Genomic DNA, 22,409 nt, shown 5'->3' on the forward strand with positions numbered 1-22,409 from the left:
TGCGCTTCATTTACAGTGAAATTCCGCGTGATGAGGTCCTCTGTCTCGTGGATGAGGGGGAACATATGGACAAGCAGGAAGATGCAACCGACTCCATGTATCTTGCAGGATGAGAACACGAAGAGAACGTTGCTCCGACAAGCCTTTTTTTGGATGCGACTCACACCGTATCTATGGCCCTCAGCGCCTTGCTCCTTCAAATTTAGTGTTGAGTGTTACAAGGATTGTGTACAGATACAAATTGACGCCAAGTCTGGAAAATGTACAGTACAGTGAAATACTGAAAACACTAGGTATAAAGATCACATTGTAATTATAGTCTTAAATAAACCCCACTTGACATTTATCCAAGTCAACATATATAGAATACTGGCATAATTTTCATTGGCAATTTATTCTCGAGTATTTTAAAATTCATACTTCTGGAGAGATTCCGTTTAATAAGCTTATCTTCTGTAATTATGCGCTAATCGTATGTAAAGGTTTTTTTTAGTTTTTTTGCGCGCTGTATCTATACACCTTCATCCACCACGAACACAGGTTTATGCATTTTGGACAATATTCTTGACATGCAACCTGTAGCCTAAGGGAACATGTACTGCTTTGGAGGGAAAAAATAGAAAGGAACCGTGAATCCAAGAAACAAACACGCAACTTCCCACACAGCGAAGGGGAAGGCAAACCCGATGCAGTTCTAAGCGCCGCAGAGATTCGGGTATTACTATGGATATGAGAAGTAGGCGGTGGTTCGTCGTTCTTCTTTTCTCCGCTGACCGGAATAATGATGTTTGTTCTGTTTTGCGGAAAATGCACCTTGAGTCGCACAATCAGCCGGCGCACCCTCGGTCTCTCCGTTCCCCTGTCACTTGAAGTAGGTCGCTGGGCGCTATGGGGGATTTGTGCATGTAGGGAGGGGGTCTCCGTGCGGTAGACAAGCCCGTCGGCAGGAATCTCCATCGCTGTCACATCGCATTCACCACCAAAGAGCAGTGGGGGCTGCGACAGACGATTGTCCGAGAGTATCGTCATTTTTTCTACATCCTTTCATTATACAGAAAGGAATCCAACCTAGTTTCAGTTGTTACAACCCTAAGGTTTAGACATGCTGCATTAAGTACTTTTTAAATAAAACTTCGGTGTAATTCTTGTGAAAATCTCCCAGTCTGAACCATCCAGGTTGACATTTGAAATCTTTAGTTTCCTCGTCTACTCGCCTCTTCGGCCAATTCATAATAACGACACTACCGTTATTACTGCTGAGGTAGTGAATGGATTGGGATAGCATGTAAATCAGCCAAGATGCGAAATAACCACAATTAATTTGAATCATTTTCCTTATTATGTTGACTTGTCCAGCGTCACTCCGCCAACAATATTAAAAGGACAACGGTCCACTTAAACAGTTGTCGGTGCCAATGTACTCATCTAACCAACAAAATGGAAGTGTTCAAAGCCAGGCCTGCATACTGTATAAGATGTATTTCTATTAATTGTTAATGGTAAATCTTTGTTACTGTACAATACCAAATCACCTCATTTATTTAGAACGGTGTGTCTGTGTTTGAAAGGTCACGTGATCAAATCCCATGATCGCAGGAGTGATTTTACCACTGGGCCACTGAGCAAGGTCTTTAACCCCCGGTACTTCTATGAAGTGGCTGACCCTGCATTCCGAAAAGTACAGCGCTTTGGATAAAGCATCTGCGAAGTACATAAATGTGAGCCTGTTTTCATTAGCCATTCCTTAGTTCAGCACGGCATACATTAATGGCAAAGTCCCAGTCAGTATAGCTTCTGTTCACATTTCCAAGTGCATCCATGTGACGAAATATTCGCACTGCCTATTCGCACTGCCTATTTGCAGTGCCACACTTCCAAATAAGGATGGTCTCCTCGGGAAATATTTAATCAAATAAGTCGCACTTTGGAGACCACACATTCAATGAAAGCTGATCAAAAAGCACATGAAATGAAACCTAGTTATATTGCAGCAATGTGTTTTCTAACGCCATTTCTAGTTGGTAACGCTCCTCTCTTGGTTAGCTGTATTTCAATAAGCTATTCGCCAAGACACAAATGACATGACGCCTTCTAGCCCAAGGTGATGATGAATTTTTGAAAATAACATTCACAGCAATACAATTTACCAGCTAACCAAAGTAGCTCTCAATGACCTTCTGGATTGGTGCCAACGTATCACACATCTCTGCAAACTCAAACAGATTAGGGACACTTTTTAATAAGTTAATATGTTAAAATGTTACCTGGTGAAGTGTTTTTAGTAGCAGAAGTTGCACTGTACAGCCCTCAGGACATTCTGTGCAGTGAGGGATTGTAACAAATACTGCTTTTGCAGTTTTTTCCTGTATAAATACATTTATTTGTAAGTTCTGCTCCTGATTTTGAAGCTATGCTGGCTGTCACTGGACCCGAGAGAGCGAGCTGCTGGCACTGTCTGAGGTATAAGGGAATATAGGTACCTTAACATTCTGATTGGGTGCAGCATTCAATGGAGAAATACACAGTTCTGGCCTCAACACCAAAATTCCTGGAGGAAAGCCTGCATGCGATGCCAGAACATACAACCCACACAGACAGACCAGAGGCGAAATACTGTCTTGTGCAGAAGTAATTTATTGACTTATCAGAAATACCTCTCTACGGTAGACCCTGTAATGCATTCTAATGTACAAAAAGTTGTCTAAGGAGGATGCAAAATTCTGCCATGTTTATGAAGTAAAAATGTGATTTTAACAGCTATAATGAGATGCAATAAAAGTTATCCAGGGTGCTAGGCCTGTAAATACAATCAAATAGTAAGTGCAGAATGTGCTTAATACGCGTAGCAGACCGGCATATTAGTGAAGAGCCGATACTTATTACTGCAGCAATGCCGGTCACAAAATGAAAAGCAGTCCTTCAGTTGTACCCTTAAAAAGATTCTTAAATTGCTTCAATAAAAACAGCCACTTGTATAAATGGATTTTGTGTATAATTGTAAGCTGTAGAAGTCATTTTGAATGTAAGCAGCTGATTTGAAAAGATACCGACAATAATAATGTAACCGATGTTCTGGAATATATTTACTTACCATGCATCCTTGTAACAGATTACCCTTTTATCTAGTTTCTTGCACTTTGTACCAATAATCAGTCGTCTATCTACAAAATCACCTCGTGGAAAGCCAGGTTCTTTCATTGTTTATGGACAATAAACAACGAAATGAAAGCAACAGGTGCTGAATATAGGAGTCATTACCCTGGTGGTAGAAGTTTAACAGTCTTCCTTTTGCATAAAATTCATTCACTGCTTAGTGTTGCTCTATATTAAATACCAAAATAATTTATTTCGCGCTTATTATCAATAAACATTTATCAGCCGAAAAAAATAATCAGTTCGTGTTCAACATGTCAACTTTTTGTAATCACACTACGTTTTTGTGCGTAACATTTTAGACTTAGTAGCCTATATAAGCCAACCGAGACCGTAAAGGCCATTTCCTATGACAGTTTCTGATCACTTTCTCGCTACAAGGTGATGGTTCGTAGGATTTTAAAGGTTGGAAGGCGCATGCGGTTTACATGCAGTACGTTGATTTCGTTATGATTTACTGCAGCGTACAAGCATATTTCAGCAGAAATGCTATAAAACGCACATATGGCCTGTTTCAGTTTCCCAACCTGGTGAAGTTGTCCATAATTATAAAAACAATTTTCATATAAAATACTGAACTGCGATGTAATTTTGCAGACTTATTAACGAGCCATTTTCTACCGTGCATATTGCATTTGTGCAACGACATTTTAGCCTATTTCACTCAGATTTTCTTCATAATCAAAACAACCCACTAAATTACGTGTTTTAAGAATGTTTTGAATTTTTTTGGTCTTAATAGTATATTTAACATCTAAAATATATCTCACGTTCTGCATAATACCTATGTGATTATCTAACCAACATTGTTTTTTGCTTACTAGCAGTGATTGGCTCACGGTTCAGTTTCCTCGAGCCTAATTGGGTGTCTAATCAACATCCAGATGAGGTCAAATATAAAAGCCAACTGGGTCACGCGTCACCGAAACGGGCTGTGTGGGATCATGCAATGTTGGTAATATAATTCATCAAATGTGTTTAATAACGTCTACTATAAGTAAATAAACGTGGTTTGCTGAGTCAAATTTGATAAAGTTAACCATACCTCTACGATACAGGCACGGTGAAACTCACTGAAAACACAGAGACTAAATCGGCGACAGTAGGTTGATTCAATGAATCTGTAAAAAAATAAGTACACGGAATCCTCTTTACCAGGTCAATCCCTGAGAAGAGTAAGTAGAAATGTAAGTATCTTAGATGGAGGATAATGTCTAAATGATGAAAAGTGATTTTTTTTTTTCCAATTAAAGCGATCCTGCAGAGAAAGGGCACGGAGGGAAGAATCGAAAAGGGCAATGTTTAGTTTAGGGTGGCCGCTTAGGATCTCAGATAATGCAGGAACATCTCGCTTTTTGCCCTCCATCGAAACAGACGCGAGGCTCTTCCGTTCGCGGAGTATGTGGGAGGATTTCATTTATTTATTTCTGCGAGCCCGTAAGATCCGCTCAGTGTCGCTGCTGCGGCTCTGCGCTTCACTTCAACTATCAGCTCACAGGGGAGCGGAGACAGCAGGGCGCACATTTATAATCCGGTATAATACACTTAAAAGCTCGCCGTTTCAACATTGGCTCGAGAAATATATCGGGAGGAGGAAAACTGCGTTTTTTTTCCGCGTGTCAGCCGGAAAGCTTCACCAAATGGCCTGATCTTCTGTGGAGAGAAAAGGAAAAGCTTTCGACAGAAATTAAGCTTCTCGGCACATGATTCGCTCGAATTTTCACTCGATCACTTAATGCTGGGTGCGAACGACTGGAGCCCCGGTATGGACTCGAGTATAAGAGCTGGTGTCAAGGGTGGATTTCAATAGAAAGGCTTAATTTTTTATTTTGAAATACAAGAATTACTGAACTTCTAAACGTTTTGGACACTGTAAGGTTTATTTGAAAGTCATCGGAAATGGGGTGAGTAACGAGAACAACCTGAGGCACTTGTTCACGTATCCTCGAAGTATGAGAGTATGTTTTAAAATCGATCCGACGTTTTATTTCATGTACTGTTTAGCTAGGCATTTATGACAAGTTGCAATGAAGGAAAACTACGCATTATGAATGTGTGCTTCCTTTGCGCAATTAATGCAACTGTGGGATTTAATGAAATCAACACTGCGGACTGTACCCTGTCGATTTATTTGGCATTCCCGATTAATCGATACATTTTCCAAGCACTATGCAAAAATATTGGTATGTGAAGTTGGCGATCAGCTTTGTAGGCTTCACTGTATTGGATTTAGTCCCTCTGAAGTATAAGACACAGCTCTCTGAGTATTGTGAAGCTGGTGCGTGCGATGTCAGGAGCGCCTCTGGGCTCTGGCCGGCCTGCTTGGATCCCTCCGTCTGTGCGTCTGTTTGCCCGTCACCGAAGCCATTGCCCAAACGGCGATCTTATTACAGGGCAAATACTCATGAAACGATTTTCTGTGTTGCACAGTACTCTTTGTCGTCCGCAGACTTAATTAGGTGAAATTCGTCGATGGAACTTGCTCATCTAGCGTTTTTTTTTTTTTTGGAGGGGGGGGGGAATTAAGTCCAGACTATGATGCGTAAATGGCTATGTCGAGGGTAGCAAGCTTTTTATACAGGTTACTTTTAGGAAAATGTGTAACCATAGAGCATACTTGTAATAGACACTGATTACAGTTCAGGACCCGGGTTGAATTTGAAGGGTCGTTATATCGCTTAAGTTTATAATATATACACACTTATGGCGGTTAAATCGGAATAAAAGTCTTCAACATTGACACGACCTTGTCAAATTAAGGTGTTTCATTACCTTTCCGAACATGCGTGTAAGTGGTAAATCATCAGACATTTAGAAACAGGGTGACGCTTCAGTTTAATTTGTAGAGATCGGGCGCACTAATAATGAAATATTGACTTTGGAATATGAGTTTGCAAATGACTGATTAATATTTCATCTCTACATTTAAGGCGGGTGCGAATGCATTGTCTTTATTAGACCGCAGCTAGGAACCATCCCGATTTAAAGACGATGTGAGAAGCGGCAGATGTTAACCCTGCCGGCTCGGATGTCAGGAGGTGCTGGTCTTTCTGCGACCGGGCGGCTTGTCCTACGAAACAGGCGCGTTCGCCTGGCAGGGAGAGTCCTTCCAGTGTCACTGGGAGGGGTGGAGTGAATTTGGACAGCATCCAGTGGGTTTCTGACATGACCAAGCAACAGCAGTTTACAGTCAACCTCATAGACTTCACCAAGTGGTCGATTATTTACATGTTCTGGTCAAAGGATTCTGTATGTAGACCTAGTACCAGTTTGTGTTCAGAAAATTTCAACACACGCGTCGCTAAAAGAGCGACTTTTCAGGTCCTTTTCCTTTAGTATTTATTTCAGTCATGTGTGAGGCCACAATACATATTTTACAAGTAATTCTATTTCACTTAAAGTAATACGGCCGATAAATTACATTATTTTGCCTGTTCTTTAGAGGGAGGCTGCGGCGTGCTGATATAATCTACAATGCACTTAATCGCGACAAAATATTCACCGAGTAACTCGCCGAACCGGCAACTGGTCTGACCAGTTTGTAGTTACTCAAAGATGCATTGTTCAACACGGTGTGTGCGAAGGTGTGTAATTAAACCGCAGTCAGGACTGCGGGAGGTGTGGGACATCTGACAGCCTCGTGTGCTTTTTGCTTTCTTAGCGTCATTCCAGGAAGAACGGAGGAAACTCTTACGAAACCTGGCACCCCAGCATGTTTTTGACACGCTGCAGAGGATCCCTTTTGTGTTTGTAGTTTATACAGAATTGAATGAGATCACACCAGAAGTTACTGATGGTCAACAAAGCCACATTTAAGGGGATATGGCAGACAAGTGTAATATCGAATCATTAAAGACACAGAACTTTTTTTTTCTCCTTCCTGTACCGTAGTTTGGCTGTTTGGAGATGTATGAAGTTAGGAAATTACCAGAGAAACGTTCTGTTTACGGCAAATGATTGATCCCCGTCTTGTATGGAGACGGGTGTATGAAAAGGCACTTTCTGTTGTTGTCGTCCACCTGTTATAGTCGGTGATTCGTTTCTCTTGTGAAGGCTCCTCTACTCCACAGTCTTCCCAGTAACTGTAGTTATTTTAGCTCTGTGGTAGTACTTTTAGTCAGGCATTTAACCCCCCCACGCCAGTTGCTGGAAGGCAGTTGTAGGAGGTCAGGTTAGACGGGGAGTAGCTCTGAGTGAAATGCTGTTTAAAGTTAACTGTGTAAAGATGGCTGCCATTAGGTCGAATTTTAGTATGGACTGCAGACTACATCTGAACGGGGACTGTGGGGGGTGTATGTCCCCTTGTCCATTTGCTTTTGACAAAACTGGAAAGCCAGATATTTCCTTCTGCTTCTCCATTTCTCTCTAAATTGTCAAACATGCTGGTGTCACGATACTCTCTTGCCTTTTTGCATTTTGAGATTTGGCTCATTCTGCTGATAACGTGACATTAAATATACAGTCTACAAATACAGCGGATTGGTAGATTTCACTTGCTGAGTAACCAGTATCATCTGCCTCGCATAATAATCCCTTTCCTGTGTTTATTAACGAAATATGGATATAATTCCGATTTATTATTAAGTTGTGACTGTTTTCCAATCAATTATCCGTGGGTAACTTTTTTTTTTTCGTGATTGTTGTGTTAATGATGTTACCTGGGCAGGTTGATGTCCCCTCCCCCCAACCCCCCAAGCAGTATCTCTGGGTCATGGGCAAGTTATTACAGATGGACAAATGAGAGCGATGAGCTGGTGCGGATTGAAGGGTCTCAGGCCAGATGGTGTGGATGACGGCCATCTGCTCTGAGCTTTTGGTGACTTGGGAAGCTTCGAGGAGTCGGATCAGCCATAGGTTAGGTTTAGGGTTATGTTTAGGTTTAGGGTTAGGGTTAGGTTTATTCTCCCCTCGCCAGTTCCTGTAAAGCTGGGCTAAGGAATGCCGCCATTCTAATAATACCTCAAAGGAACTGTACTGTAAAAGGTCCTGGTGTTAATCCATTTGATTTATCTAAATACAGTCATATTTCATGCTCAGTGAATATAGAAACAATATTCTTAAGTCTTATTGGTTGAACTTTACTGTATGTTCCTGGATATTTGCATACAAAGAGTAGTGTAATTTGTTTTTTGTTTAGGAACTACATGATCCATACTGTGGTCCACAAAGAATGATACTTGCAGAAACACAAATCTGGCTTCAGGAAACGCGAGGGGTGCATAGGAACCGTTTGTTTCGGGGGAAGCCTCTTAAATGCACAACACTCCGCATGTGCAGTGTGACTGCGAGTGTCATTGATGGAATCTTCATCCTACAAAGTTGAAATTCTGATTCCTGTTCTGAACATCATGCACATCATTTGATCTTCCAGTCCAGTTAATCTCACATCCCCGAACTGCACCTTGCCGTTTACAGCCCCCTCCCCTTCGATCTGCTGAACTCTCTGCATTGCCTTCAGTACACCTGAGAGCTTTTGCATTCTTCTTTTAACTCTTTAGTTACTCGGAGGACCTGAGCATTACTGACTCCCCCCAAAGCCCGAGGTCATGGCTCATTCCTCCAGTTTGTCATTCGCTACAGATTTATTGCTGCACATTTTGTTTTGCACAGGATTTTGGGTGCAGCAGTTGTCAGAATTCTTCAAGCCTGGCTGTGGTGTGACTTTTGCTCAACTTCAGACTCAGTTTGGCTTTTTAGTTAGTTTTTTTTGTGTCAGATTGACAAAGTTCTGTTCATCTGTGAATGAAGCAAGCTTATTTTTTTTAAAAGGTGATCTTCCGGTGATGTATTTTTATCAGTTTAATGTCATTGTTTCCTTATTAAAACGGGGAAATGGATCGATTTCCCTTTTTTCTGCAAAGATTGTCCCAGATGTAATGGCGCATGATGTTTTCACTGCGGTGAAAATTGCACCGCTGCCTCTGCGGAATCCACTACTGGATGCGCCTCCCGTTTCCCGTCACCTTGAGGTTAAATCTGGGAGACGCTGTCAGTCGATTTTGTGTTATTCACAACTGTGAAAATGTTTGGGCCCCTTGGAGAATCGGGCCACGTGCCCCTTGTACCCCTGGCCAAGGCTCTGGAGATGGATCTCAGAGGCCAGATTAGCGGAGGAAGCGCAGGGTGTCCTGAGCGGGTTCCATTATGAAGCAGTCTGTCACTGCTGCAGCAAGTCTGATTTATAATTTTTTTTTAACACCCCTTTTTCCTCATTCAGCCAGTTCTACCCCCCCCCCCCCCCCCCCCCCCCCCGAGTGAGCGCCCTGAACGCTTGTATGACGTCTGATGCGGCTTGTCCGTCAGTCAGGTTGGGCCGCCCTCCTACATTTTTCTGTGTGGTCTATGTTTGAGTGGTCAGACTAGTTGAGTCGGTCAGTTCAGTGCCTGCCAGTTCCATCACATTCCTGTCAACATTGCTGCGGAGGAATTTGGAGAATCCTCCGGACTTCACAGCGCCTGGGGGACACTGGAGCCAATCTGCCTTTGTGGGGTTTTTTTTTTGTTTGTTTTTGAGAGTTGCCGGATCAGAATGTCGAGGCCTTGTCAGGTGGACAGCTTGTGTGAGGGAATGCTGTTGAGGTTATGCAGGCAGGCAGGTGTTTGGACGGCCGATCGTTTAGTCCGGGCGGATGCCGCTGGGTCCTCGTGCTGGTCCTGAGCAGTAGGGTGTGAAAAGGGGACTGTATTGTTTGAGGGATTAATGGCTCTTTGCACTCGACCCCTGCTGTCAGGTCTCTGTCCGTCATAGGTTGCCCCCATCCACATACAGTACCTGTACCATCTGACCACAAGTACTTTTAAAATAAGCATCTTGTGTGGTCTGTGTGGATTTAATTTTGGCGCCCATGGTTAGTGCAGCTGCCTCACACCTCTGGGTCCCGGGTTCGAGCCTCCGCCATGACTCCATGCGTGTGGAGTCTGCATGTTCTCTCCATGTCATCCTGGGGTTTCCTTCAGGTACCTCAGCTTCCCTCCCCACAGTCCAAAAACATGCAAAGGTGGATTGGAGTTACCAAATTACCCAGAGATGTGTATGACGTGTGATGTGATGTGATGACCTGTGATGGGTTTGCACCCCATTCTGGGTGGTTCCCTGCCTTGTGCCCATTGTTTCTGGGCTAATCTCCCGACCCCCGCAACCCTGAATAGGACAACTGGCATATAGAAGATAAATTAAGATGTATGGATGAAGGAGTTTATAATATATTACCACATTTGAAATATATAGTTGTCATAAAAATTCCAGATAAATGTTGACCTGGAAAGATGTTTGTATGTTTGGAGGAAAAAGCTTTAAAATGCAGACAGAGTGTTTGCCTGCTTTATCCTTATGCCTGATTAGTCCCCTTAGAGCTTCGAAAGTCACCTTAGGAAGAGAGAGAAGAGTTTATTTACCTTAACAGTTTAGGTATTGAATCAGCCTGTTTTATTATTTGAAATGTCTTGTATAATTTATTTTAGTTTAAAGATTTTTTTTTTTATTTTGAAATTTTGGTTTGTCTGTAGAGGACTGAAGTGCATAAATCTAAATTTTTATGGTGAAATTAATAGATATAAAGTACAGCATATAGTTTCATTTTTTACATTAGTCTTAAGGCACTTTACAGAGGATTTTGGGGGATCCATTATCTCCTGGAGATACCACACCCAGCTGGGCCCCGTCAGCTCTTCCTGTCTGGCTGTGATCGTGCCTTTTCATTGGCTGTTCCCTTTTGGGATGTGGTGCAGGGATAGCCGCTCTCTGATATAATGACTCATCTGTGAAATATTGATGGATGCAGGCAGTCCAGGAAGAGGAGGCGCTGCTGGAATGTATGAGAGGCTTCCCTCGCCTCTGCTTTATTAATGATCGATTCCGTTTACATGCAGAACAAAAGCCGCAATGGGCCAACCGATGGGAAGATGGGAGGATGAGGTGATGCAGAAGTTTGAGGAGCATCTAGCGGCAGAGCTGGGTCCAGGCTGGAGATTTCAGAGAGGAGGACTGCTTAAGGACAGGAGCGGGGTTCAGCGCTAGGGTGGATAACAAAATGGCAGCTGGATTCTGGGAGGGCGCCCCCATGGGGCGGCCAATAGAAGAGCAGGCAGGCGTGTTAGTAACTCTTGTTTGAGATGGGATTTGGGGGGGGGGGCAGTCTGAGTGTGCATGTATTTATAAGCAAGAACCAAGATGCCAAAGGCTGACTTCCAGGCACCAACAAAGACCTACCATAGTGGATGATGTGAAGGTGGTCTTGTTGTTTGAAACTGTGCAGCACAGTGGTTCAGTCCAGAGATCCCCTCAGTTGTAGCAGAGTGGTTCAGTCCTCAGTTCTCCCTCCCTCCAATCAGTTTATAAGGGGCTGCAAAAAAGTGGGGAACTATAGGCGGTGGGAGGATAAAACCTGGCTCGAGGAGCATTGGAATACCTCTCCAAGTGCACTGGATGCATGCTGTCTGGCAGACTTTATGCAGCGCTGGGGAAACCCGTGAATGACGGCCGGTGCGTATGGTTCGCTGCGCGACGCTCTGTCAGTGTGCTTCCCATGTCTCCACGCCTTTGTTCGGAAACGACGCTCTCTTTTCTCGCCATGTGGATGATCCAAGGGCAGGCACTCGAGTTTCCTGGAAGACCGCCGCTCCGGAGCTGAAGGAGTGACTTCGCCGCCGTCGACCCGCCACTGGCTTTCCCTTAAATAGACGCCCCCCCTCCCCGATGCCATGCCCAGTGTCAGCCAAAGAAGTCTCATAGTTGACCTCCTGAATAATATGTACAGGTTTGAGTGAGCCCACCCCCCCTCCTCTGCTTGTGGCTGGAGGGGTGAATATACGCTTCTGTTTTTCGTTTTTGTTTTTTTTTTTTTTTTTATAATTTCCTGGCATATAATAACATCAATAACACCTCGCATGCTGGTCTGGTGATGAAAGGTATCTTATTCCGGGGGGAAATCCGACCCAGAATCTCTGCCGGGTGCATCTTAGCCCGTCTTCCATTGTATGCGTTTGCTGTAAATGGCTGGGCGGGGATGAAATAAGAACTCGGCCAATCAAAATTGAAGATGGATAAACCAGCCTTAACATTGGCTAGAACTTTCTGTCCATCTTATGTGTCAGGTTTTTCCTTCCCTGGGCTCTTTGTCGGCACTAAATCTTGAGCAGTGACAGGTTTGATATGCAGGCCTGTGGACATCTAGACATGTTGCCAAAGTAAATATAACGCGAGTGACTCATTGACTCAGCCTTGGTGCCACGCCTTTGCTTTGGTGGAGACCACATTCTTCTTTAGTGTGAGAAGTGGTGAGCCGTGGCGCTTGCCTGGCAGAGCTTCTTATAGTATTTTGAAAGAGCTCCCTCTTTGGTGAAGGGCACATGCTGTACGTGGAGAAGGCTGCCTTCCGCTGTGGTTATTGCCGCGGAGGTGACTGTCACCTGTGCGTCAGGCAGCAGGCATATGACGCACCCAGGCGTTGTTGTTTCCGGTTGGCCTCTGTGTGCACAGGGGTGGCCAGTAAAGTGCCCGATTCAAATTAGAAAACACTACTTAAGACGGGCATTCGGCTCAGTGGAGGTCCTGGCTCGGAATACGGCTTCACAAAGACGATCTTTGGGTTTATGGCGGCAGACGAGCTCTGCCTGGATTCGTGTATCGGTGGGTTTTGGAGCACATCAGGCTGGCAGTACGAGCCCGGCCTGTCGCCCTAGGTCTGTCCCATCCCTCACCTCGCCGTCCCGCAGCCGGGGGCCCAGCTGAGTGGGGTAGCGTTCCCACTCACTGGTGAATAATTTAACTGAGTGTGGAAGCTGTAGCGTGAACAGGCTGGAGGCTATGAAACTATTCGGTTTAGATTGTCCCCATTGCCATGCCGCAGTTATGGCTTTTAAAGGCATCTTTGGCTTCATCTAGAGTTAAAGCGTAGGATTCATTGGGCACCTGTGTGTCTTGGCTGTTAAAACGAGCATCGATTTTTACACCTGCCTTAAAAAGAAACGACCTTTCCCTGCGCCTGAGGGTGAGGTCGTCTCAGGCCAGCAGCTGTCCCACTGGGGGTCACCTAGGATTAGTGGGGATTTGGAGGGATACCTTAAGTGATAATGTTACTATTGACCTTGGTCTTACGTAGGGGTCAGTGCTGAGTACCTTAAGAGCTGCAAGGAAGGAGTCTGGCCGCATGGCGAGTCCCCTACAGCGTAGTGGTTATTCCCTGCATGCATTTTGCCTGCGTCCATTTGCTGTAACCAGCATGAGCTGGGAGACGTCCGGCTGGCATAGATGCTTCTTCGCCATTAAGGGTTTTACCCCAAAGCAGATTAGGATTAAGAGTGTGACGGAGTCACTGCCTCTGTTTTGGTTCAGATGATCTGGCCTTGCTAATCCTGCAGGGTTTATTGGGTGATGACCAGTTTCTAAGGAAATCTGAACAGATTTGTCAGCTAAATGTTTGTCTCCTACAGCCATCATAGGGAATGTTTATATCTGGTACATTCACTATTTTAGAGATGAATTATAAATAAGTGCAGATGCCTTTACTTAATGTGCAGTTCTGCAGGGTTTTTTTGAATGGTGTGTGCTGAGGTGTGAGCTCAGCTGCCTCTATTGAGGAGTGTCCCACCTAGTGGCAGGGAGGTCTCATTACATAAACGCAGTGTCTTGTGATCAGTACCAGCACAGGATGGCGTCAGTGTGAGGTGTTCCCGGTGTGAGTGTGCATGCTGGGTGTAGTGTTGGGGAAGGGGGCCTCTCGTCCCGGTCCATCCTCCTCTCACACCTCCTGCTGCACCAAAATGGCATGGCACAAATTTTTTTAATGATAAAATGAAATGAAATCAAAGGCAAGTTAGACATGGTGTGTTTTAATGTGGATTTTCTTGGTGGATTGCTGTGCTCTGACTAGGCGTCATTCGGAGTCGTGGGACCTGTGGGACCTGTGGGGGGGGGCGCACGTGGGGCTGGCGTGTCTGGCTGCTGCCGGAATCAGGTTGCTCAGACAAACTGCACCAAAAGATGATTTTTTAATTAATTAATTAATTAATTAATAATAAAAAAACTCATATTTTTTAAATAACCCTTTTTAAACCTTTTTACTGCTGTCTAACGTACGGGGGGAGGGAGAATAAAACAGGAGGAGGGACAACAGCCACCTGAGTCCAGTCGCATGCCATTTGAGCTCTGAACCCGTCACTTAAACCGGTAACCGTATCGGTTTGGGCCGTCTGAGCGTGTGGGTTTCTGGCCGTGAGCGTCACCCGGAGGGTTAAATGAAATTAACAGGTGCTGGTGCGTTAATATCGCCACGTCGCCCTGCCGGCTTCCGGGTCGGATTACATGAGTACTGTATCCCCCAAAAGTGCTTCGCTCCGGTTACCAGGGCCACAGAGTCACATGATCCCGGATCAGACGGGGGCTGCAGGCAAGGCCTTGGGGAGCCGATTAGGACACTCCAAATGTGCGTTGTTTGTGCATGTGACCATAATGATGGTGATGAAGGGCTTTAACCATCATCATCATTACTGTCCCCCAGTGTTCATGCTGCTGCTGAAAATTTAATCCAATAACCAAAGAATCTGATGAAATAGCTTGTTTGTTCATTTATTTTGTTTTGTTTGAATCCACCCCTGCTTGCTCCTGGGCTCATTTTCGCTCCCCCGTTCTCCCCAGGGAGCAGCCAATCTTCACCACCAGGGCTCACGTCTTCCAGATCGACCCGAGCACCAAGAAGAACTGGGTCCCTGCCAGCAAGCAGGCTGTCAGCGTCTCCTACTTCTACGACAGCACGCGGAACAGCTACCGCGTCATCAGCGTGGATGGGTCCAAGGTGAGGGCCGTCGGCCGCATGGACCTGCTGGTTTCCGTGGTGACTCTTCCTGACGAGATGCCCGGGCTGAAGTGTGGTGAGATTGGCTGTTTTATCGCTGCCTGGTTGGCTGGATCTCCAGAAGTCAGCTCTCGACCAATGGCTGTCCTTAGTGTCCAAATTAGACGAGTGTGTTCGTCACATGCCATCGGTCGTATTGAAGTCGCAGTGAGCAATGCCCCCCCCCCCTCACTTAGCTGGTGAGGCATACTAAGGGTAAACGTACCCTCCCCCATCTGGCACTAGTGTGACCCGTATGGTGACAAGCAGGACCTTTGAAGGGTATCTTGGGACAGCTGCAGTGCTCATATCACTGGGCTAATTTAAGAGTGCTCTCTCTTTGCCATCTTGTGGGTGCTGTAACACATCTGGTGATACTGGACCTAAGGGGGGATCCTGATACTGCCCCCCCCCCCCCGCCAGATTGGACTGTATTTCTGCAAACGTAATAGACGTAAATAGCTGGTAGAGTTTGGCCCCAGCTTCACGTTGCCCCCAGCCTGTCCAACCGTGCGGCTTACGCTGTGTGTTTCCATGGAGACGTGCAGCCCCTCCGCGGAAAGGCCGAGCACGGCGACGAAGGCTCTTTCCTTCCGTTACCGATCCGCCGGCATCGCAGACTGGGGGAAAAAATGGGGGCAAGGGGCTGTATGCACAGGCTTACGACTGCTCCTGCCAAACGAGCTCAGTGTAGCGTTGCGGTTGTGGTCAGCAAGTTCACCATCTGGGTCTTGAAGCGGATATCATGCGGGGCTCTGACAGCCCGTTAGTCTGTGCACTCTCATTTTTACTGTGCGGGGGGTCCGTCCCGAAGGCCCTCTGTCTCTGAGTCCTCGGAGGCCTGGTTGTTACCTGGGATCCCGAGGCTGTGATTCCAGCCCAGGAGGCGAGTGTCTGTAGCAGTGGTGTGGACCCACCGAAGCTGTTCCGCTCTCCTCCCCACAGTGTCCAAACGTCTCGGGGGGGGGGGGGGGGAGCTCTGCGTTGCATGTTAACGGTCCTTCACCTGACCTCTCTGCAGGGCCGGGAATCCCAGGATCCTTCAAGAAGCAGAAATTGCACCGATGAATAATTTGCATCCTCTTATGATCATAGTGAGAGGAGTGTCTGCCTTGATTCTGTATAGAACGGCGCCTTGCATGTATTCGGAAGAAGCTGAATAATTAAGGTTCCTCCTGCATGAAGGCCTCTTCCTCAGGGTTAGATTAAAACAAAAGATAAGAGAAACAAAGAACAGATTCTATACTGATCCCATCAACCTCTGAAAAATAAAAACTTCCTCTCTCGTCATCAGAGGCTCGCAGTTTGGAGTGACGAACTCACAATACCTGGTTTTGTTTCCTGAATGTGTTGAGAGATGGGGGGGGGGTTGGTTGGCTGATTATGACTGGTATGGCATCCATTATGGGGACTATTGTCTTTTCTAAGGCATATGGTTGACAGAAGTGCAGGCATGTTTATGCTGTTGGCCGTGCATAACTGCCGTTAAAAATTTGACTTATCAGTGCCAGTGTATGATGTCGACGCGGCCCTGATTAAGATCCGAGGCTCTGATAGACAGCAGGTGCTGCCTTAGGCGTCTTTGACGGCCGGTCGGTGACGTGTGCATGATCGGGGAGCTTAAACGGAACGTTCAGGTGTGTGACGGAGGGGAAACTCTGAGTCACTTTAGATAAAATGTCAACCGGTCAAATTTGGGGACAATCAATGAGCAGCCGTGAACTGGAGCCAGTGGAAAATTTCGGGGCGATCCTTGCAGTTCTGGATGTGCCCCCCGCACCTTGTGGAGAAACACCTGTTTGCTGGTTCATCTTGTGCCTCATCCTTCTACCAGGGGGGGTTTAAAAAAAAGGGGAAGCTGCTGTCATGACTGGGAAGGGAGCCAGACGGTCACTGGGGGGGGAAGGTTATGCTGCTTTTAAGGCTGCAAAGACTAATTTGCATTGATATTTGATTTGGGAAGCCGGTTCCTCAGTTCTTGTATCCCGTATGACGGTACAGTAAAGAGGAGCCGGCTTCACCCCCCGTAAGGAAAAGCAGCCCCGCAGTTATGGAATATGCCGCCTTGGCTCCACCGGCCGCTGTCAAGGCACTTCTGGGGCCAGCGGACATCCCCGGCGAGGCCATGTGGCAGATCCTGTGTCGCTCTGGCTGGCTGACCCCGCGTACCCACCGCCCGTGGCATCTGATCCCAGGATCGGGTCACGTGTCACTGCCGCCAGCTCGCTCGCCTGGCCGCCCCCTCTGCTGTCAGACACAGTGAGAGGGGCTCTCCATTATGCATTAAGTCCACACACACACACACACACACACACACACACACACACACGCTTCACACAAAAGAACGACAGTGACGTTCATACTGTTGATTCCTGAAGCTCTGTTCATCACCACTGACTAAATGCTACAGTCACTCGCTGCTTATGCTCTCGCACAAAAACCCCTCAGCTACCATCAGCATTTTATAAAAAAAAAAAATATATATATATATATATATATATATATATATATATATATCGTAATAATCGGCATGCTTATAGATTCGGCTTTTTAGCTTCCTACTATAAATTTGTGTATGTAGCTAAATAAGATCGAACCTGGGTTTGTCGTGAGTCTGACTCATCCCTCCTCCAAGCTACTGGTGCACGAAGCGCAGAAGTCACTGTAGGTGGTGATTTGCGGGGAAACCCCAGCGGTCTCGTTTGGTTTCACAAACTCCTCGTTGCACCCCCCCCTCCCCCCCACCTCTGCCCCTGCTGCTTTCCAGCATTGAGGTGACGGCCGCTGACATTACAAGTAGCGCCGTCCTCATCCTCGTGGGCCATTCTGTTCCCAGTTTTCCCGCGTCGGGGATGTGCCGTCTTGCTGGTCTTCTGGGGTCTGATTGACCCGTGTGGTGACTGTTATTGATATGGGGCTTTATTGGGATTGACAGCAGGCTGTGTTGACCTGTCGCAGCACTGGCTGTGGGTCGGGTCAGTGTCTGGAAACTAGTGTATGTTTCTGTAGTTCCGCACCCTCATTTCTGCAACTCAGCTATGATAAACGGGGGACTTCAGGGTGGGGATGGCCACCATGTGGGCAGTGGTGGCTTAATGGTTAGGGAAGCACACTTGTAATTGAAAGACTGCTGGTTCGAATCCCTGACCCTCAAGGCACCACTGAGGTGCCCTGAGCAAGGTACCGCCCCCAAGAACTGCTCCCTCGGTGCTGAATTAGCTGCCCCCTGCTAGGTCACGACGTCGCATAAGTGTTAAATGCAGAGGACACATTACGTTGTGTGCTGTGGTGTGTCAACAATGACCGCTGATCACCTAATTCTTCTGGTCCTCTATCCCAGTGTTTCCCAACCCACCCCTTGGGGATCCTCAGACGGTCCGCGTTTCTGCTCCTTATCAGACAGTCTATGTTTATGCTCCCTCCCAGCCCTAGGCAAAATCGTGGCCTGTCTGGGGAGGGTCCCTGAGGACCCAGTTTGAGAAATACTGCTCTTCAGTAATTGGAGATGGTGGTTGTCTGCCTTGCAGGAGGAACACGATGGGCAGAGAAACATAACGTTCATTACCGTCTAAGTAGAACAGAACTTGGTAGTTAAACTTTCCAGGGTAAGATGCTGTTCGTTCTGCTTTACTTTCAGACATCTTTGGCTTTGAAAAAAATACATTGTAGCCAATAAAGCATGATTGACAGCAAGAGATCATTCCTCCCACCAACTGCTTTGAATCAGTTTCATGGCCTGTAGTTGAATTTCACACAACCGTAACATAATTACAGTTAAACTGCAGTCGCTCTTCCCAAATTGCTGCCTAATTGTGCGGCGCGTCCCTGCCTGGGACTGGGATTAGTGTCATTGCTCTCTGCCCCCGATGTCTGTAGGAAGTAGTGGGCTTCTCTAGGACCATAGTCTGCTTCTGTGGCTTTGGGGGGTGCTGTTTCTATTGGAGGACAAAGAGCTTGTGCTTCGTTTTACATACATTTAGTCACATTTTACTTCAGATACATTTTACTTCTACGTGTTAAAAGATGCAAATCAAGTCACATTGTGAGAAGCTTTTATCGTAATTGAAGATGTGGTTTTTTTATTCAGCCTTTGGTAATTTGCATTTTTTTTTCTAATTTTAAGATCGAAATAGCTTAACTTTTTATTTATTTATTGCAGTGTGGGCGTCTTGCTAGGTTGTTGGGGGGGGGGCATGCAGGTAATGTACAGTTACCTGATGTATCCTGAGACGGACGTCACCAGTCTTTGATATTGTGTCCCTTACCCCACCCCCCTCCATGCCCTTCTCCATTCTCTTTAAATAATTGTTGGCAACTGTAGCTCTGCTTATGTGTGGCTGGTCGCCATCATTGTCTTACCCGTTTATCACAAGCTATCGGCTCTGCCCTCGATTGTAACAGGTGATAATCAACAGCACCATCACGCCCAACATGACCTTCACCAAGACGTCCCAGAAGTTTGGCCAGTGGGCCGACAGCAGGGCGAACACGGTCTTTGGCCTCGGGTTCGCCTCAGAACAGCAGCTTGCGAAGGTCAGTGGCGCTCGGGTGCCTCCAGCAGTCACTGCGGGTCACTGTAGACGCCTCTGATGTCTTCTCTTTGTATGAGCAGTTCGCAGAGAAATTCCAGGAGGTGAAAGAAGCTGCGAAATTAGCCAGAGATAAGTCTCAGGAGAAGCTGGAGACGGCCAGTAATCATTCCCAGGTAAGCTGAAGCGGTCACATGACCTAACGTCCGTTCGCCCTCGTGGTCTCGTCAGGAAGTAAGACTACCTGTCGCAAACCAGCAGTCTGCCTGGCAGGTTATGTGATGTGGCTGAAGAGATGGGGGTGTCAGATCAAGCAGGAAGTCTGGCGTCAGGTTGGCCAGACTGGCAAAGATGGGGGGTGGGTGGGAGGTAGGGGGGTGAAGGTGTTTCATTATCCCTTGGCTCTGTTAGCCTTAATGGACTGTCTGGGGGTGCATAACACGCTCTTTACTGCAGGCCTGACAAGCTGTTTTTGCCTAATTTCTAAACTGATGGCCAATGATGCCAAATGAGCAGGATGTATCACTTGAGATGTTTAATTTGAGCATGGATGCTTGGACTCTGTAAGACTTTTTTTTTTTTTTTTTTTTTTTTTTCTTTTTTCATTTTGTGTGAATAACGTTTATTTTCTGGTTGGCTGAGTCAGCTTCTGCAGTCAGTCTCAACTTAGAGGAAATCCAGGAGAAACAGCCTGTGCTGAATGTCAGGGCGCTTCCGCAGTAGCGGGTTTCTGAGCTGACAGTGCCGGCGGGGAAACTGGGACCTGGGGGAGGGGCCTAAAGAAGCCCGCAAGCATCTCTGTCTCTGTGCCGCCTCCCGCACAGGAATCCGGGTGCGAGACCCATTCCTCTACTCAGCCATCTAGCATCAACGGAACCGACGATGAGAAGATCTGCCACGTGGGCCCAACGGATACACAGCTGAAGAGCGAGAACGACCGCCTGAAGGGAGCCATCGAGCAGGGGTAAAGCCCCCACCCCCACGTCCCCCCCCCCCCCAGACCAGTTAAGCAGTGCTGGCAGCCTTCAGGTCAGGCTAGTGAAAATGTCAGGGTACGCTAATGGACGGCCATTTTTGCAGTAGCTGCTTTCTTGTGGCACTGACATTTTGCAGGGGAATCGACATCCTCGGAAATAAGTGGAAATGGGGTTGGGTACGCTGTCGCGTTCCGTCTTTGCTGAGTGATGGTCAAAAGCTTCAGTGTGACGATAAACACTTCAGCTACAGCTGTGGTTTGGTGCATCGGTCTGTGTGGCCAGAACGTGATCTGCAGCAACTGGGCATATGAACTTATGAAGGCATCGGTCAAAAACATTCTACAGAATTCCTGTTCATGCAGTCAAGCACAGTCCTAATTGCACCCACACTAAGAATGCGCACATGCCACACGTGGATTTGGGGGTGGGAATCGCATCCACGACTCCGGGGGTGTGAGGTGGTGCTGCCCACAAAGCTGCCCGTGTTCTCAAGTGCTAAACACACTTTTAGGACCCCGGAAGGAATAAAGGGGATATTTTTGGCCCTGCTGTTAAAATTATTGTGGCTCCCAGTCATAACTGTGAAATCACTGGCTTTTTCATTGTTTAGCGTGTCTAGGTTGAAGTGCTCTGAGATCTGAAGAATCGTTTTGTGCTGCCCCCTTTGGCCAAAAGTGAAAGTGCTACAGCAGTTGGCCGAATCTGGCTGAAGATTCCCATTGCTTGCTGGTGGCTTGTGGAGATGAGATGTGTTGGGCCCCATTGACGCTTTTGCCCCCCCCCCCCCCCAGCAATGCAAACGCCAAAAAGTGGGAGACGGAGCTGCAGACCCTGAGAGACAGCAACGCGCGGCTGGAAGACGCCCTACAGGAGTCCAGCACCAACGTGGAGACGTGGAAGACGCAGCTGTCTGCATGCAAGGAGGAGAACGGCCAGCTGAGAGGCAGGGTCAGTGCCGGGGCGTGAAGGGGGCGGGGGGCTGGCGATAATGGAGCGCCGGTCTAGACAGCAGTAATGCAATTCTAGGCAGGAAGTGGAAATGCTGCAGCATTAGCCTCATCAGATTTGTTCTTTCTTCATCACTTACAGAAGCGGTGAACCCTGCTGGCAGCAGCAGATAGTACCTTGACTTTCATTACCAGCTTAAAAAAATCAAAGAAATAAAAGTCCCCCTCTGATGTATGACTCTCGGTTACTGCTTTCATGCTGCTGAAATGTCCTCGTCTCGGATCACGTTTAGTAGTTTCGGTGTTTGCCTGGAACATCGCATAGGGTTCCAAGGTCCTCCAGGAGGAATGAGGTTTTGAAACCCACAGTGAGGTGGATTATGGAGCCACGGGGGTCATCAGTGCATCAAGCTGCTTTATTGGCGTCGGCCAGAGATTGACGCCTCGCATTCATGGGTTTTGAGAAATGACATCACCATCCCTTCCTGAGTCACCAGCGTCTGACTTTGCCTTGCAAAACCTCGCGTGACCAACGGTTTGTTGCGTGTGTGTGTGTGGGGTGTCAGGGTTCGCGGAAGATGTCACTCACGGGGACCCTCTTCTCCCCCCACCCCCGCCTGCTGCAGATTGCAGAGCTGGAGGTGCAGTGCAACGAGGTCACTAAGGAGAAGGAGAAGAATGTCCACCTGACTGCCAAAGTGAAGGCGCTCCAATCCGAACTCCAGGAGAAGGAGCAGGTATGGGTCCGGCGCGGACGCCTGCTGGAAGGTTCTGGATTCTCTGGTTTTTTCTTTTTCCTTGTGGTTATTCATGAGATGTAGCTTGTGCTCGGACGTTAAGGCTGAGGAGAGCAGTGCTCTCTTGCTGGAATCTGTCACTGGCGCTGGGGTAAGGAATGGTTCCTCAGCCGGAGAGACTGCACTGTTTACCTGTCCAACATGGTTCCTTTTAGGCATGTAGTGGAAGCCATTA

The 22,409-nt window shown here is 46.9% G+C and overlaps 1 protein-coding gene across 8 annotated transcripts in view; it reads left to right on the plus strand.

Annotated features, from left to right (window-relative positions):
- The window catches only part of LOC125751747 (homer protein homolog 2-like), a 426,913-nt gene that overhangs the window by 399,893 nt on the left and 4,611 nt on the right, over positions 1-22,409 (plus strand). For 2 of the 8 annotated variants that reach the window (XM_049030981.1, XM_049030982.1), the window contains exons 2-8: positions 4,318-4,340; positions 14,789-14,945; positions 19,386-19,517; positions 19,597-19,689; positions 20,338-20,477; positions 21,282-21,438; positions 22,064-22,174. In XM_049030981.1, coding sequence (XP_048886938.1) covers positions 4,339-4,340; positions 14,789-14,945; positions 19,386-19,517; positions 19,597-19,689; positions 20,338-20,477; positions 21,282-21,438; positions 22,064-22,174 — 792 coding nt within the window. In that variant the 5' untranslated portion in view covers positions 4,318-4,338. Of the gene's footprint in view, positions 1-4,093; positions 4,341-4,595; positions 5,058-11,279; positions 11,636-11,739; positions 11,910-11,932; positions 11,954-14,788; positions 14,946-19,385; positions 19,518-19,596; positions 19,690-20,337; positions 20,478-21,281; positions 21,439-22,063; positions 22,175-22,409 lie in introns of those variants that run through there. The other 6 variants (XM_049030976.1, XM_049030978.1, XM_049030977.1 and 3 more) reach the window with 6 other exon arrangements.

The sequence above is a fragment of the Brienomyrus brachyistius genome, chromosome 11, assembly GCF_023856365.1.
Source record: "Brienomyrus brachyistius isolate T26 chromosome 11, BBRACH_0.4, whole genome shotgun sequence".
NCBI classification, from domain to species: domain Eukaryota; kingdom Metazoa; phylum Chordata; class Actinopteri; order Osteoglossiformes; family Mormyridae; genus Brienomyrus; species Brienomyrus brachyistius.